At 36.8% G+C, this 17188-nt stretch overlaps 1 protein-coding gene across 6 annotated transcripts in view; it reads left to right on the plus strand.

The window, feature by feature from the left end:
* The window catches only part of COL14A1 (collagen type XIV alpha 1 chain), a 113878-nt gene that overhangs the window by 71132 nt on the left and 25558 nt on the right, over positions 1-17188 (plus strand). For 5 of the 6 annotated variants that reach the window (XM_077188564.1, XM_077188571.1, XM_077188553.1 and 2 more), the window contains 9 exons: positions 1532-1675; positions 3622-3786; positions 5306-5344; positions 5545-5683; positions 7948-8090; positions 8941-9050; positions 10246-10404; positions 14343-14420; positions 14698-14784. In XM_077188564.1, coding sequence (XP_077044679.1) covers positions 1532-1675; positions 3622-3786; positions 5306-5344; positions 5545-5683; positions 7948-8090; positions 8941-9050; positions 10246-10404; positions 14343-14420; positions 14698-14784 — 1064 coding nt within the window. Of the gene's footprint in view, positions 1-1531; positions 1676-3621; positions 3787-5305; positions 5345-5544; positions 5684-6709; positions 6797-7947; positions 8091-8940; positions 9051-10245; positions 10405-14342; positions 14421-14697; positions 14785-17188 lie in introns of those variants that run through there. The other variant, XR_013184827.1, reaches the window with a different exon arrangement.

Below are 17188 nucleotides of genomic sequence, written 5' to 3' on the forward strand. Positions count from 1 at the left end.
AGATTGTAATGCAGATTTTTCCCCTGCTTCTCTAAACAGTATTTCTTTCTCATTTGCTAAATGGTTTAATTAATCACTGCAAAACCAGTAATAGCATGTTGTCTCCACACTGGAGATGAAGGGTTGGGCTCTGAAATTAGAAAGTCTTTGTAATCTGTAATTTACACACTTCAGCCCCTCTGCTGCATATTGACCCCATGACCAATAGTGATAACAAGGATCAGGGAGGCAGGGAGAGGGGCAGGAGGGCTTAAAGCAAATTAATTTGGGGGTATTGGAAGGTGGAATGGGGAGTAATATGAAATCAGCTTGGCAAGTGAGCAGGAAAGTGATAAAGGGGAGAGGGTGGGAGGGAGCTTGCAGAGCATGTAGAAAACTGGAGAGAGTGGAGTGTCTGTTTGGGTATAAGCCAGGACAGTTAGGACTCTGTGGGATGTTTAAGATTGGGATGGGGAAAGATGTTTGTTAAGGCTGCATTTTTATTTATCCCTTAAAATACCTTGCTGATATAAAGAAATTATAGATGAGGGTTGAAAGGGTTAAAATCTGTTTCAGTTAGAAACCTTATGTTTTATTATTTTCAGACTTCACCGGAATTTCTCACAGCTGTTGCATTGCATCTCCTTTCAGCATTATCAAAATAATTTTCCATTTACTACAATGACATTCTCAGTTGTTAATGTAGACAGTGCCCTACAATCCAGAACAGGAAAGTTTTGTTATCTCTAACCCAGCCAGCAGCTAAATACCACACAGTGCTCACTGACTGCCTACCCTTAGCCCTGGTGGGAAGGGGAGGAGAATCAGAAAAGGGTAAAGCCTGTGGGCTGAGACAACAGTTTCATGGTTGAAATAAAGTAAAATACAATGATAGTAATAGTAATAAAAAGGGGCATAACAAATAGAGGGAGAGAAACCCCAAGAATAAGAGATGATGCTTAGTATGGTTGTTCATCACTGATGGCCAGCCCATGCCAGAGCAGGGATTGGCCCCTCCTGGCCAACTGCCCAAGTTTATACCAGGGCAGGATGTTCCATAGTATGGGGTATTCCTTTGGCCAGTTTGGGTCAGCTGTCCTGTGTACACACTCCTCCAGTCCTTTTGTGCAGCTGCTCAGGGGCAGAGAGTGAGACACTGAAAAGTGCTTGACTCAGAGTAAGCACAGCTTAGCAACAACCAAAACATCATTATCAACATTAGCCTCAAATGGAGTCCAAAACTCAGCACTGCACCAGCAAAAAAAAGGGAAATTAAGCCTATCCCAGCTGAACCCAGGACACCCACACAAATCATGTTCATGATCTTCCCCTTCTGGATTGAAAAACAGAGAGCCGAAGCTGTCGGAACTTGAAACGTTATGGTCAAAATCAAACTTTTCTAAGTCTTGATTTTAACAAATACAGAATGAATAAACTGACAGACTACTGAGGACACAACAGATTTTTCTTTTTATGTATGTGTAACATGTGATATGAGAAGCCAATAGAAATGGGATTTGTATCACAGTCAATGTCAATTTTTGTGTTGCAGGCAAAGCCATTAAACATGCACGAGAAATGTTATTTACAGGAGAGGCAGGCATGAGAAGGGGCATTCCAAAGGTCTTGGTTGTCATCACTGATGGGCGATCACAGGATGATGTGAACAAAGTCTCCAGAGAAATGCAACTAGATGGTAAATTGTGTGGTTTTAAAAACAACTCACATGTTCTTTTTTTTTCATTAATTGCATCTAAGTAGGTGTGGGCATGAGGTAAGGATAGCCTTTGCTCCAGTTTTAAAGAAAACAGAAATTGCTGAAAAACACAGAATATCACTAGGATATGATTAGATTCTGGTTATTCATGATTTGAGTGATTAATGGAATTATTTTTCATTTTGGCAGCAGTGCTAATATCATGTATGAGTTAATGGAATTGCTCCCAGAATGAAGAAGTTGGGGAATATGATCCTGAGAATCTGGATTATCATCTATAAAGTGTAGTCTAGTGGTTATGAGCAAATTGAACTATTTTGTTTTCTACACAAAAGGTCCATTGAAAATTCTTACACTGTTTCTGACTTGCTCTCATGTTACACAAATTACCTCTAGCAATTTCTTTAAAATCTTCAATTTTAGAGCTTTAAGCAGCCACACCATGTTGTGAGTCTAAGTGTAAATGGATTAATTGTTGTGCCAAATTTGTACCAAAACCAAAGGGGGCACAGTGTGCCACCTGATACAAAACCAAAAGATGGAAGAAAAAAACTATCTTCCTTTTAATGTGAGGTGACCTGAAGAGAAATTACATTTGTGTCTTTTATTTGCTTTTAGCTTTGACAGCCATGAAGTTCCCAGTGTAGTTCACTGATTTCTGAAACCAAATGTAATTGTCCAGCTTGGCTGCCTCCTTGTTTTGTCGCTAGATGCTGAGCGTAGGGGCTTCATCAATAACACAGATGACAAAATAGTGGGCTTGCATGACCTGTTTTAAGTAGCAGTTAAGAAAACTGTGTATTTGTGAATAAATTGGAGTTTGTGTCTAAACTGAACAGAAAACATTCATCTCTCAGGTAAGTCTTGCAGTTACATTGTTAGCTCCTGGGCTGGGAATGGCCTCCAGAGAAGATGACACTCTGAGAGGGTTCACTTGCTGGGATGTGGCACACAAATTCCCCTCTCCCATTTTCCCTGGAGTGTGCTGCACAGTGAGGCTGCAGATAGGCTGGAGCAGGTACTGATGGGCATTTGTGATGGAGAGGCACAAAGAGGTGCTGATCTTGGATGAGACATGAAGATATTGTTATAATGTATTAAGTCAAAGTTTTGTTATGCTTAAAGCTCTGAAGAAGGTGATGAATGCCCCTGGTCCTAATTCAAACTTAAAGATAATATTGCTTGACTGGAAGAAATTTGTGACTGAGCCATGCTAGAACAACATATCCACCAACTATATTCAGCCTGATGAAGAGAGGTTTTTCCTTCATCTCTTATGGAAAGGAAAACATTGAAAAATTATGGCTCTTTTGTTGCTCCTGAAACATGTAGGGTACCGTTTCCATTTGATTTAAATCCTTTAATTCAGGCTCATATTTTGAAAAATATTAATGCTAAATATATAGAACAGTGCAACCAGTGCAGTTAAATTGCTGATGAAATGATAATGCATTTATTTCAGTGTTCTCTCATGAGGCAGCAGTGCCTTGAAATAATATATGTACTAACATGTGGCACAGAAAAAATCTGTAAAGAACCTGCAGGAAATTAATTTCTCTACTTTTTATTTATTCTGTACTTGATACATGGCTATTTTTGTGTAACAGAGTATAGCATTAAATTTAAAAAGTATTTAAATGTATGCTAAAACTTTAAACTATTGAGTAGTCCTATATCTTCAAGAAAACACTTAAGGTTTAACTTTAACTAATTAAACATAAATAGCCAGAAGAAATTTTTCACAGAGAATGTTTTACTTCTATTTTAGATTACATAAGTGAATTTTCTCATGCTATAGGGTAGTAATTAAAGGTCCAAGTTGCTGTTTAATCAGGAAAGGAGTCAGTGGAAATACAGTTGTGGTCATATTGTATTTCCACTCTCAAAATGAATGACTCACAGGAGTGTTCTTTTTTGTTTTACAGGGTTTACCTTTTTTGCTATTGGAGTGGCTGATGCTGATTATTCAGAGTTAGTTAATATTGGCAGCAAGCCCAGTGAAAGACATGTCTTCTTCGTGGATGACTTTGATGCCTTTACAAAGATTGAAGATGAGCTGATCACTTTTGTTTGTGAAACTGCATCAGCAAGTTAGCCATTTTGATTTATGTTTGTTTCTAAAATAACTGTAAATACTGGGAAGATTGTAACTATTAATTTTCTATTAAGACAAATTCTTGATCTTTTTAAGATAATTTACTGCTGACTTTATAATTCTAACGTATTTCCGCAGAAGATAAGGGAAATGAAGGTTTTGTGACTTCAAAATAATTAATGGTTGTTTCTATAAAGCCAGAATACAGCCACTGGTTGTCAGAAACTCATTTCAGATGTTGTTGACATTTCAGAATCATAAAAGATAATTTTATTTTATTTTCTAGGCTACTTTAACCCTCTGTAAGAGTACTGCTAGCTACATTCTTTCATATTCAAGTCACATGGTTTATTTATTGATAGAGATCCAATCATTAACATTTTTGTTACGAAAGTAGATGAGTTGTAGCCTAAGGAAAAGCATAAAACACACTCGAATTCTGAAATCTGTGAGAAAGCCCCACTTCCATCTCTTCATGAAAATTAAGGAATAGACATTCCAGAGCAACACTGAATGATTATTGGTCATTAATTCACATGCTTTTAGGTGTGTGCCCACAATGTATTTCCTTTTGTATAAGCCAAGAAGCAGGCACTGATGTGGCCGATATGAACTATTTGTGATTGTAAGGAGTCCTTGTGCACAGGGCTGTGAGTTTTCATGAGACTCTGAATTGTCAGAGCTGGTAAGCTAAAAGGATGTGGCTTGTGAGCCACCAGTTCTGAGATTTTGACCATGAGGTCTACTTTCAATGGTAGAGAGAATGTTAAACATTGACAATTTTCAACAGTATCCTTTATTGGTCACTTGTGCTTGTTTTCTAGAAGTGATCTTCAAATGTGAGTATCCTGGGGAGCCATATTTGGTTGATATGCTGCTTTAGGCTTTTTGATTTCCCAGGGCACCTTTCCTGAAATATATTAGTGACCTTTCTTCCCTGCCAAAAGAAATGTATAAATCAGATTTGCAGCTATTAAAAATGTGAGTACACATCTTAGGGATTGTTCTGGTTTCCCTTGCTCATGGAAACTGTTGTGGAGTTTCAGGTACAGGGAATGTCAGCTGCAGTACTTGAACTTGAGATGGGTTAGGCTGGAAAAGCTCACAGAGAATTAGGGAACACTTGGTTAAATCCCCATATAAGACAAACTTTATTTTATGCAACAGGCAACGAGTTTGTTGCTTTTCTTCCCAACAAATTTGAAATTGCTGAAGAGGTTGTGAAGGCAGGTTTATAGGGAGGATTAGACAAATTAATGGACAAGAAATCCATATAAATATATTATATGGAGCACACAGGGAGCACCCCTTAATATATTTGCTACAACCCTTGGGGATCCTGAGAAGCATTGACAGAATAGGGTAGGAAGTGGCCAGGTATGCCTGTCCTTCCTACCCAGCCTCCTTTTGCTGCTCTTGGGGGCAGAGTGCTGAGTTTAAGTCTAAGTGCATGACTGTTCTGACTCAGTGGGACATCTCTTGTATTCTTAAATATATCTCTTTTTCCTTTCCAGCCTGCCCACTGGTAGTTAAAGATGGCAATAATTTTGCAGGTACAGTATTTTTGTGTTCATTTTTGTTTCTGATTTATGGAATCATTTTCATTACATTATTTTCACAGTATTAGGCAATACATTTCCCTTCATGCTAACAGGCAATGGAACTCTTAGATACAATTAGCAATGTTTTTTTTTGTAACCTCTGATACAGTATTAATTTAAATTAATAAAATATGCCATTTTATATCTTCCAGGATTTAAAATGATGGAAATGTTTGGTTTGGTTGAAAAGGAGTTTTCATCTGTGGAAGGGGTTTCCATGGAACCTGGTACATTTAATGTTTTCCCATGTTACAGACTACACAAGGATGCTCTGGTGTCCCAGCCTACCAAGTATGTATTCACATATAAATACTCAAAAACCACATGAAGACAATTTTCTAGTGCAGGCAATTATTCATTTCAGGGACCAGTATTTTTAAGTCAGAAGTGCAGAGGTGCTAATGTATATCTGTGATATATTGATGAATAGGAAAACTGTTTGGTGCTCTGACCCTTCAATCAGTTTAATTCAAAAATAACAATTGTAGGTGAAAGTAGGTAAGCCCAGTGGCTATTTTGGTTTTCTCATGAGCCTGTTTCAGGCTTGTGTCTGTGTAACACCTGGCAATTTCATGCAGGCCCATGTCTGGGCAGATTCCAGTCTGCAGCACTTTGTGAAGGGTGCCTCTGGAATGCAGGTTGAAGTCTCAGAGAGTTCAGCATGTCCTTGAAGCAAGGGTCAGAATGAGAACCTGCTTCAGCTGTTCCTCAGCCATTTCTATGCAGTCTGTGTCCAGCCATTGGTTACAAGGGAAGATTATCACCCTTATGTTGAAGTGGGTCTGTGTGAACCCCATCTAGTACCTGCCTGGGAGGGAGGCAGGACGTCTTTCAGTCACAGGGACTGTGTCTTGGGAGGGTTATGGAGGAGGCCATGAAGAATCCCTTGACTGAATGACTTTTACAGTCATTCCTCAGAGAGGAAGTGATGGAAATCCTCTTTCTTGTATAAACAGTGTCTGTGTTGGGTTCTTCTCAGTCCAAACCCCCACTACATTTTAAGTAGCACGAGAGAGAAGCAGTGGCTCTGATGGATTACACGTGGGAAGGTTAATGAAAAATATTCTTTACCTAAGATAAATAAGTAAGAAAAACAGTGAGAAATTGAAGGTTTATATTAGGTATCATCAGAGTGTGTGATTGCCCTGTTGTGTCCCAGTTGGAGCTGTACTTCTTGGTGCTGTTTCTCATTCTCCTTGTTTTCTTTCCTCCTGGGCCCTGATGGACTGAAATGCCAAGGGATTAACATTTCTTACTTCTTTTTCCCTTTCTGCTTCTTTCTAATTTGATCTGCTGCCTTTATATGCTATTCTCTAGCTGCCACCCCAGCTCAGTCTTACTGCTTCATTAGACTTTCACCCCTTTTCATGGTTCAGAGAACACCTTTCTCTTGATGATCCACAGGTATGTCTGAAAAATACCCCTTGGCTTTGTCACTTCATCTGTGCACTGAATGCCATTAATTTTATTCTCCTTTTTGAGTTCTGTTTCCCCAGACCTTCCATTTAACACACCCTGCTTATTGAATTGGCTTTCATTCTGTACAATGGACACACTGTAAAGGCTTTTTTCTTTTATCTATTGAGTTTCCCCTCTTTCTCTATGGGAAATGGGCAGTGTAACATCACATCTGATCATCTACTGACACTGTGCAGAATATATTGATAATATATCATGTTAAATCTCTTTTCAGCATGATTCATACTATGTGCCACAAACACTTAAAAAGGAATGCATCATACTTGGGGAAAATAAATTGTTTGAATAACTCTTGAGACTTCTTTCAGATCCCCTTACTGTGATTTTAAGGAATCAGACTAATTAACATTTAACATACATTCAGTTGTCTCAGATGCTTGTCCAAATGTTTCACTTTGGGATGTGACAACAAAACATTAAATTCAACTTGAAGTAAGATAATAATGAATTTTTGGAAATTACATAAAATAAAGTACTTTTATATCATAAACTTCCTCTTCTGCATAAATTCTAGGAAACCAGATTGTATTTCAGTATGTGGTCTTTTCTGACTTCACTTTCTTTTGTATTGGCTTTGAAATGTACAAACTCCATTCTCTACATTTTATAAAGCTTCCTATAACAGTCTTGTCACTCCTAATTTTAATCCATTTATAATGGTTTAATGACAAAGGACATGTCTATTGAGACTGATCTTCCAAGCAATTTCCATTGTCTCCTTAATCAGACAATTTCAAAGGTCTCGAGAGTGGCTATTGTTTTTTAAAAGCTTTAAATATAATTCATTTCAATTTTATTTCCTGACCTCTGATTTGATCTTCAAATTATAAAAGAAAAGTTAAATTTTAAGGTCAATTTTGTAAATTTCAAGGGAGACAATAACTTCTACTTTCTTCATAAGCATTCTTTCAGAGTTATCAAGTTGAGTAGGTTTTATAGACACTTATATCACTTCTCAGTCTTGATTTATAAGGGAATATACAGAGTAATAGAAAGCATGCTCACCTAAATTCTGATGAGTAAATCACCAGATTAATTGTTGTTTCAGTTTCAAAGATTGATTATTTCTCTCACAGGTATTTGCATCCTGAAGGTCTCCCTTCTGATTACACCATCACATTTCTCTTTCGGGTACTGCCGGACACGCCGCAGGAGCCGTTTGCTCTGTGGGAGATTTTGAACGAAGCATATGAACCACTGGTTGGAGTTATTTTAGATAGTATGTGTTTTGTGTTTTATCAGTGATCTTAACTGCACAAATTATTAATTCTGTGTCTAGTTTTATTATTGCCAGTGTTTCAATCCGCTACGAGAACAACCACGTGAATCTGGTGGGGAGAATCCCTAATGCATGGATTTTAGGTTCAATTTAACTGAGTTTAATTTGGAGTTGGAGTCAAATTTTGAGTTAACTGCTTTAAACTGGATTCCAAGGATCTATACTAGATGCAATTTGATGTGAGGTACTCATCTGCTTTTAAGATTTCCAGTGCTTTGAGTCTGATTCTGATCAAATCTGTCTTGATTTAAGCCAGTGGTACTGGGAGCATATGTAGAGGAAATGCAGTCTGGTGAAAAGAAGAGCTAGAACCACAGACATGAACTCTTGATGGCTCTTCATTTCTGCTTGGTTTTACTTTCACAATTGTGAAACAGGGATTATAATTTACAAGGTTTTACTGTTGAGAAGATGAAGCTACTGTGATACCAGTTCTTGATATCTGCCAGTCTGTCACCTTGAAATAGGTGGGAATTAGGCATTTAGCCAACTTGAGGAAGGGTTTTTCTCATCCAACTCTCACAGAGAATGAATGAGAGAGTAAAACCAGGTAGACATGGGTGAGGTAGTCTCAGAACTGCTGGTCCATCCTTCCTGTCAAACCAGGAAAGAGCATTTCTCTGATATAACTTGTTACTTGCAGGTCAGTGTTTATGAATGTTTATGAATGTGTTTTACTAACATTTGAGCTGTCATATTTGGTCTTCTTTGTTAAATGCAAATTGACTCTTTCAAATATTGTATCAGGACTTTTCTCTAACACAGAGCCCTTAATTTTGATCTCACACAGATGGTGGAAAAACTCTGACTTTCTTTAACTATGACTACAAAGGAGATTTTCAAACTGTAACTTTTGAAGGTCCTGAAATAAGGAAGATATTTTATGGGAGTTTTCATAAGGTTAGTAATGATAATAGGGGAAAAAAAGCACTCTGAATAAAAACTTGTGAGGTTTTGTGTTTCAAAATCATGTTTCATGAGATCAGTTACTGCCAAAAAAAGTGTATTTTGCATCAACTACCTTACTGTCATATGTCTCTTTGCAGTATTAGATTAACATTAAACAAATCATAGGTTTTACCATGAAGCTGATGTGTTAAATTTTCATGTCATACTTTTTGCCTGTGTTTTAGAGTTCATTTAAAAATACATATCTTGAAAAGTAATTTAGAAATAAATCAGCTTTTCCTTTTAAGATTTGGATTGGCAGTGCCACTCAAAATAAAACATCCAGAAAAAAAATCATTTTTTCATCAGCTGTAATTTTAAAATGTATTTTAAGAGCTATGCCACATTGAACTTTCTTTTGTTATTTGAGAACTTTTAACATTCTTTCTGAAAGCAGGTGAAGCAGCACTGGGATTGTAGCACCTATTTGTGGTAGAGGGTAATTTTGTCATTGACTTTTTTCCTGATCTTTCCTAAACAAGACAAACAAACAAAAGCCCTGAGAGTTTGCTCATGACAGGATATTTGTAGCTAGTCCTCCCTACTGGGAGTGTCTCTGCTGCATCAGTGAGGGACAACAGAGTGTGATCAAGGCAGAAGGAAAGAATTTGTCTATTATGCTCTGCTTTCTGTGCTGCATTTGTTGTGATTTGATTTTTTCAGTGTAAAAACTTCATTATGGCAGCTTTGTCTGTCAATATATAATTTACAAACTAAATTTTACTGCTTTGTTTTGGCTTTTGCAAGTGGCTGGCTATAATGGCTGTAATGGTGAAATTCAATGCTCTATATGAGGAATGACCACATAAATCAAAGGTTCTGTGGGATCTGAGTGGTAAATGGACATTGTGCAGATCTTCTGTCGGGACAAATTATTTATTTATTGAATAAATTATGTACGTTGCCAATTTCTTTGCAGATGTTCCAGAAGTAGAAAAATAAACTAAATTCATTCAACAGTTTACAATCATAGAATAATTCAGGTTGAAGGGACCCCTAGAGGTTATCTAGGTTATTTGCTTTGGAGTTTCATTAGCAAACATGGAGTTAGGAGATCATTTCAAAAATGCCCCCCTTTTCCCAAGGAAAGAGCACATTTATCTCATACACTCCTTTGTGTATTTAAAGCATCTTCTCTTTTTCTCAGCTGCATGTTGTTATCAGCAAGACCACGGCCAAGATAATTATTGACTGCAAGGAAGTGGGTGAGAAGACCATTAATGCAGCAGGGAATATTAGTTCTGATGGCATAGAAGTGCTGGGGAGGATGGTGAGATCCAGGGGACCAAGGGAAAATTCTGCACCGGTGAGTGGAACAGCAACAACTCTTTCTAACACTTAAAATATCCTAAAAAAATCAATTGTTTGGGAACTTTGCAGTTAGTTTTAACTTGAAGCCAAGTGAATTCATTTTAAATAGTAAAGACCCAGCATTTCAGAAATTCTGCAAAAGCCTGTAGTAGTTGTCAATTTGGGCAAAATCTGTTTTTTATTATTTTAATAAATAAAATAATAAGATCATTATTGTTGAAATTTTATTCTCAAAAACATATGTAAACACAGTTGATACATTCAGATATTACTTGTGTTCCAAAAATAATTACATACAGTAATGTCATGTATAACTCCTTTGCCTGGAATTATTTAAACTTTGGTTTTTTTAATTTTTTGTAATTATTCCCCATGTCTGTTATTCCCTCTGATTCTTTGTCTGCCCCTTAATTCACTGTCTGTTCACTAAAAATTTGAACTGTTTTGGCACAGACTGTCCCCAAAAGCTCCCATCTAAGTATACCTGGCTTACCTAGCTCTTTTATAGTATAGGACATTTTAAGAGAGAAAAGTCTCCCCTCTCCCCCAGTTTAAGTGCTCATTCATTCCTCTGCAATTATTGTCCTAGAAGCAGTAACTGATTATTCTTTCTGCTTGACAACCAATGCATGTCTCAGTTTTTTGTTTTGTTTGGGGGGTTTTGACTTTTTTTGTGCATGGTAGTGTTTGCTAATTTTCCTTGAACTTTCTTGACCCTAGAATGAGTTTAGCAGAAAATGTGAACCTTGAACCAAGGATTGACTTGAATAGGAATGAGGTTTCAAATATGTATTTACTTGTTAATATATGAAAATACTCTTGTTTAGTAAAAAATAAGCCCTCAGAATATGTCTCTGTGTGAAAAGAAAGAGCTTTTAGGGCCCAAATTGATGGATAATAATTATATGAAGCCTGGAAAGACAATTACACAGAGAAACCTTTGTAGGCACGTTCCAATAGAAACACAAAAAGGCAGACTTAGGAAATCTTGGAATTAGAGAAGCCTTTGTAAAGAAGTGGAAAGAAATGTGTCTTTTGTTAGAACCTAGGAATCTATTAAAAAAAAAAGTCAGACTGCCCACTCACTGAAAAATTTGATTTTGTTCAAATGAACTGTTAAGCTGATGTAAGATTAGAAATGTGTCGATGAAGATTAAAATTCTTTAGCAGGGTTAAGGTGTCTTCTGGTATTACCATATATACCAAATTAGAAACAAATCAAGAAAGCACCCAAATGCCATCCTCTGAAGTCTCCATTCTGCACAATTTATTAATATTGAGCAGTACTTCTTTAAATAGTCACATTTAAGACACAAATGAGTTGATTTCCTGCTCTAAAAGACATCAAAGAGATCTAGTAAGAGGCAGGATAGAGGTTCTCAGAACAGCTACTAGATTAGTAGAGCTCTTAGTTTTAGACATGCTTATTACATAAAATAAAAGTAAGCAGGCAGTTTGGAACAAAATTGTGGATGTTTTGTTCTAATTGTATTCACATGGAAGATGTTTAACATTCTTGGAATGTTTTTAGTGTATTTTAAATATAAATCAATACAGAGCAGTCGTTTGAATTTTGCCAGACATTTCAATCTTGAGGAAATATAATTGTACCAGAGTTTTTTTTCCATCAATATATACAGTGTGCAATGGTAAAATGAACAGATAGATAGATAGACAGACAGACAGACAGATTGATCAAACAGAGGATTAGGCTCAAGGTGCCAAACCCTTTTAACACTCCTGAATGAGTCATCTCAGGATTGTATCGTAGCCAGAGCAATGGAACCTGACTGGGACCTGCAGCAAGTAATGTTTTCTATTCCTTCAGTGGGGTTTAATAAAAAGTCCAACTTTAAAACATTATCTACAATTCACAGACCTCCTCTTTATTGATGTTTCCTCCTCTTTGAACCTTGTTTGCTTGCATATATATGTACTGTTAATAGTATTTTCTAACGTGGTCTGTTGGGAAATTTGCAGAGCTGTAGCCTGGTTAGATGAGGATTTTCCCACCTTACTGATTCTGCTTGTATTTAGAAAGCAAAATCACTATAAATGCATAGACTTATGAATAAATGTTTAAGAGTAGCAAAGAAAGCTTTGTTTTGGGTTTTAACTTGAGTCAGAGCAACCCACAAAATGGTTTTTAAAAAGAACACTGAGTCATCCAACATTTGGTTGGTGAATACAGCATTTCAGAAAATGTCTGTTTGCTCTTTAATTTACACCAACAGACTTTATTCCTATTGTCCAGATTGCCTAGTCCAGACAAAATGAATACATGTACATACCTATCTATAAATTTTGTCCTACCATTGATCAGGATAATAGAACAGCTCAGGATGGACTGAACTATGGAAAAAAATGGCAATACAACTTCTGAACCTAAGGTGCTCTCTATAGAACCAACTCTGGTGTTGCTGCACCCCATTTCTGGGATGAGTGATTTGCTTAAGAGCAATATCATGCAAATGCTCAGGTATTCTGTGTCCCAGAGCAGTGTGTGCCTGCACTTTTGTCTGCTGCTGCACTATGAGGCCTCCTGGAGTTAGGAGCTTAGGGATGTGCAGCAAAGAGGGAGAGTAAGTGGCTCCCCATGCAGCCAGCTTCCATTTGACACAGACATGGACACAGACTTGCTGGATCCAGGCTGGTTCTCCATGGAGCCAAACTGTGAGTTCAGATGCTGCCTTCATGCTGCACTTCAGCTGTCTGAGGTGTTTTGCATGGTGCCAGCTCATTGTGTCTGCATCTGTAGTACAGCAAATCCACAAACCAGCTAATCTGCTGGCAGGTGAGGAGAATGTCTATTTATATGAAAGTATGCCTTTATTTAAAATATAATATTTGACTTTTATAAGGAAAAAAATGAGGCAAGACCAAAGGTGCACATATGTACTTAATTTTAACAGCTTTAGAAGCAATGCAGTCATAAGAAAATTTTAAAATTCATTCCTCTGTTCTGATCTTAAAATAATGCCACTGAAAATAATGGGAACAAACCCAGCATTCTGTCTTTAGCAGTTCCTCAAATTTTTTAACATGTGGGGTTAATTTAATGGGATGTTCTGTTCCATACCATTCCCTATTCAGTATGCACATAAACAAGGCATGGAAAAAGAATAGAAATAGTAACAGAAGAAAGCTTCATCTCTCTATACCCCTTTGTTTAGCGAGGGCTGTAAAGGAGATAATTGGTTTTACCATTGAGTCCTATTTAGTATATTGTTTCTGAATATCAAGCAGCCACTATTTTTAGCATGTGTGTGTGTTCTTGCAGATTAAATTCTTGTCCAAACCATGTTCCCAGACCTGTTATGGGAATTTTCTTTTTTGCCCAATATTGTCACGTGGTGAGCAAGCTTTTCCCCATTCTTAAGCTATCATTGCCTGGGGATAATACAGATAAGAGAGGGCATATTCTAAAATAAAATTAAACTGGAAAAATGAGAAATATTATTTGTGGCTCAGGTCCAGTGTAAGTAATAGTCTACAGAAGACCTTGTCCCAGATAAAATCTGAAGAGCAGACCAGAGGGTTAAGAGGAGTTATTCAGAGAAGCCAAACTCTCTTTCGTCTAACTCTTGATGTCTTTTTTGCTATAAAAAGATACTGGAAGACACCATTGGGCAAAATAAGGAATTTAATCAAGGATTGGGGGGAAATTCAACAAATGCATGCAGCATTTAACCTTGAACAGCTTTGCTCAATTCATATAATGTCTGATAGTTCAGATGAGTTGGTTGGACACAAATTTGGTCGAAGCAGTGGATTTACCATTTAAATGTGGTATTTGTGGCTTGCTGCTTGAAGTCAAAAGCCTTTGTCTAATCTGAGTGCTTGAATCAAGTTGGCTTTGTTTGCTGATGGCTCCATTTTGCACTGATCTTACATCTAACAGTCATATTGTACACCACCTTTGTTTTGAAACAGCTGCAGTTACAGATGTTTGACATTATTTGTGCTACCTCATGGGCCAATCGAGACAAATGCTGTGAACTTCCTGGCTTGGTAAGAAACCTCTTTCAATAAGTGTAGAATTTACCTTTTATTTTCTACTTTGTTGAGAAAATGTTTTATTTGGAATGGATGCTTAAAAGTTTTCTAAAAAGCCCATCTCTACTTGGTTTACTTGTCCTATTGAAAGTCAATTAGATGTATTTTTCTAAATCATGGGTGCTTTTGAGTACTGTCTTATACTGTACTAAATCCTATGTCTTAGACTGATAAAATACCCAGCATTTGAAGTTCTGTGCATCATTCTTCTCCTATCTTAACCTTTTCATAGAGAGATGAGGAAAATTGTCCTGCCCTTCCTCATGCTTGTTCCTGTTCAGAAGCCAACAAGGGTCCCCTTGGACCTCCTGGACCACCGGTAAGGTTTTATTTGTAGTGAACTGTACCAAATTGTCCACCTTTATTATTTTATACTGTGAATATACTGAAATTGTATGACTAATAAGGTTAAATTACACTTACAAATACTGGTAAAGAGATAAAATTCTATTCAGTTTATAATGAAGATGCTATGAATTATATAAAGAAAGATTATGCTGAAGCAGTGGGGGTATTCTTTAGACCTGGAACCCTTTTATTTGTCTGTAGCATTAGATACCTCATAGGTAGTGCCATTTATTTTCAAATTTTTAATCACCTCTTTCTGTCTACTCTAGCAGATGTGTATTAAATATAGCTTGGAGTTTAGATTTCTGAAATGCTCAGTTTACAGAATTCTTACCAATTAAAAATATGGAACATGACAGTGCCACTTGTGTAGTTTGTGATGAAAGAAGACTTTTCTGTCTTAAAAGCCCTACCTAAGTAAAATATTTATTGGAAAGTAGAACTGGAAGTACAGGTTCTTCTGAGAGTTCTTAAAGGCAGAGAGGTACCCAAGAGCTGTGAAGGGAAGAAATAATGAAATAATCTGCCTTTGTGGAAAGTTGAATTTAATTTTTTTTAATCTCTCCAGTGAATGATGAAATGCACACCGTTACAACTTTTACATATGCCTAGTGGTGTCATTTTGATGGCAATCATTAATAGTTTGCTGTGTAGGTGTTAAGTAAGTGTGTGTCTAAGTTCCTTGTGTGGAACTAGATAGTCTCTTGAAGAAAACAGTTATTTAATGTTCCCTCTGTGTCAGTGTAGTATCTTAGATGGAATAAATCTCCTTTCTCTTTATTGACTTGTGGAAACTCAGACAATTAGACCAGACATTGGAGATTCAGGCCCACTAAGTTTTGAGAACTCAATCTTGCATCCCAAGGCTGATTTTTATCAATTTAGAAAGGCTCTGTGATGGTCCATTATTGATTTGGTTTAACAAGAATCCTGACTTAGAGATTTGTTGAATGGCCATGGATTTTTTTCTGTTACAACTAGATAAGTGTGATTGGTATCTTAGGGCTGCTTGCTGAGTGAGTTTAGATGAGGCTGTCTTGTGAAAAGCTTGAACTGCATATTTCTTGGCTCATACTGTGTCCCAGATGCACCAAGGGCATGTTTTTAAATTAGAGAGCCAGGGAAGAAAGTGAGGGAAAATGTTTTTGGTGTTAAAGTGCACAAATTGCTTGAGATGCATGTTTAACAACAAAACTGACTTGTACATAAGGCCTTCAGATTGTAGGTCCTAGCTGACATTATTCCTCCTGACAACTCAGAGGGTAGTCTTTCTGCAAGAACTGTTTTTCAAGCTCTGGTACAAAAAGCTGGAAAGAAATTCAAGAGGAAATTCACTTAAGAGCTGCATCTTGAACAAGGAGAAATTATCCTGTTCTCCTATTTGAATACAGGTTATTAAATAGGTATGGATGAAAGTTTTAATTCCCACATTTTAGCATCCAGTTTTTGTTCTGTAAAAAATGGGATAAATCACATAAAAATGTCACTTAAATTGAGTATTTTGACCACATTTCACAGTAAAATGAAAAATGTTTGAAAATTATTTGACTGGAAGGATGTCTATTACTATAGTTCAAAAGATATATGGATCAGGAATTGCTAAGGCTTAACCCAGTAGTAAAATAATGTACTTCTATATATTACATTTAGAATTAACCATGTTTTGAATAGCATAGTGCCAGGCAAGAGGAAGCTTAAAATGAAGCAGAAAAATCACTGCCAAGGCAGGGAAATATGTGATTCTGGAGCTCAGCCTGTTGTAAGTGATGCTTTTTTACCAGACAGTTAGATGGTAGAGCTCTGCAAAAAGAAAAGAAAAATTTAAAAAAAAATTCAGGGCCTATGAAAAAAGCAGAGCAAAAAGAATAAAGTCACTGTTCATCTCTGCGCCAACCAAAAGTCAGAAAGTCATATGTGCTATGTCTGGTCAGGAGAGCTCCAAGTCATTAAAATGTCATGTGACTTTTCTCCAAGCCAAGGATTCTTCTGTTTAAGAGATCAGGATCCTACCATGTAGCCAGTTTTAGACATTAGGCTAGAAACACTCCAAATAAAATGCTTCCATTTGTTTGGGACAGTAACTCTAGAAAGAATTTTTAAATTTTTAGAAAATGCATCACTTCAGGTAAGATTTTGTTTAGAGTTAAGGTTATCTGGCAATTTTCATCATGGGATACTGTTTTCATGGCTTCATTTTTGGCAGAATTTGCTGTCTGAAGTTCCTCACACAAAGTAAAAAATGAGATATCATGTAAAACTAATGCCTGCATTTGAAAGGAATGATGCAGAGTTGAAGAAGGTGAAGGAGACAAAATTGTTGAAGAATTGGACAAGTTTAATTGCCAAAAAAAAGCTTTCAGTGCTTCATAGGTTTT

This window comes from Agelaius phoeniceus, chromosome 1 (assembly GCF_051311805.1).
Source record: "Agelaius phoeniceus isolate bAgePho1 chromosome 1, bAgePho1.hap1, whole genome shotgun sequence".
Taxonomy (NCBI): Eukaryota; Metazoa; Chordata; class Aves; order Passeriformes; family Icteridae; genus Agelaius; species Agelaius phoeniceus.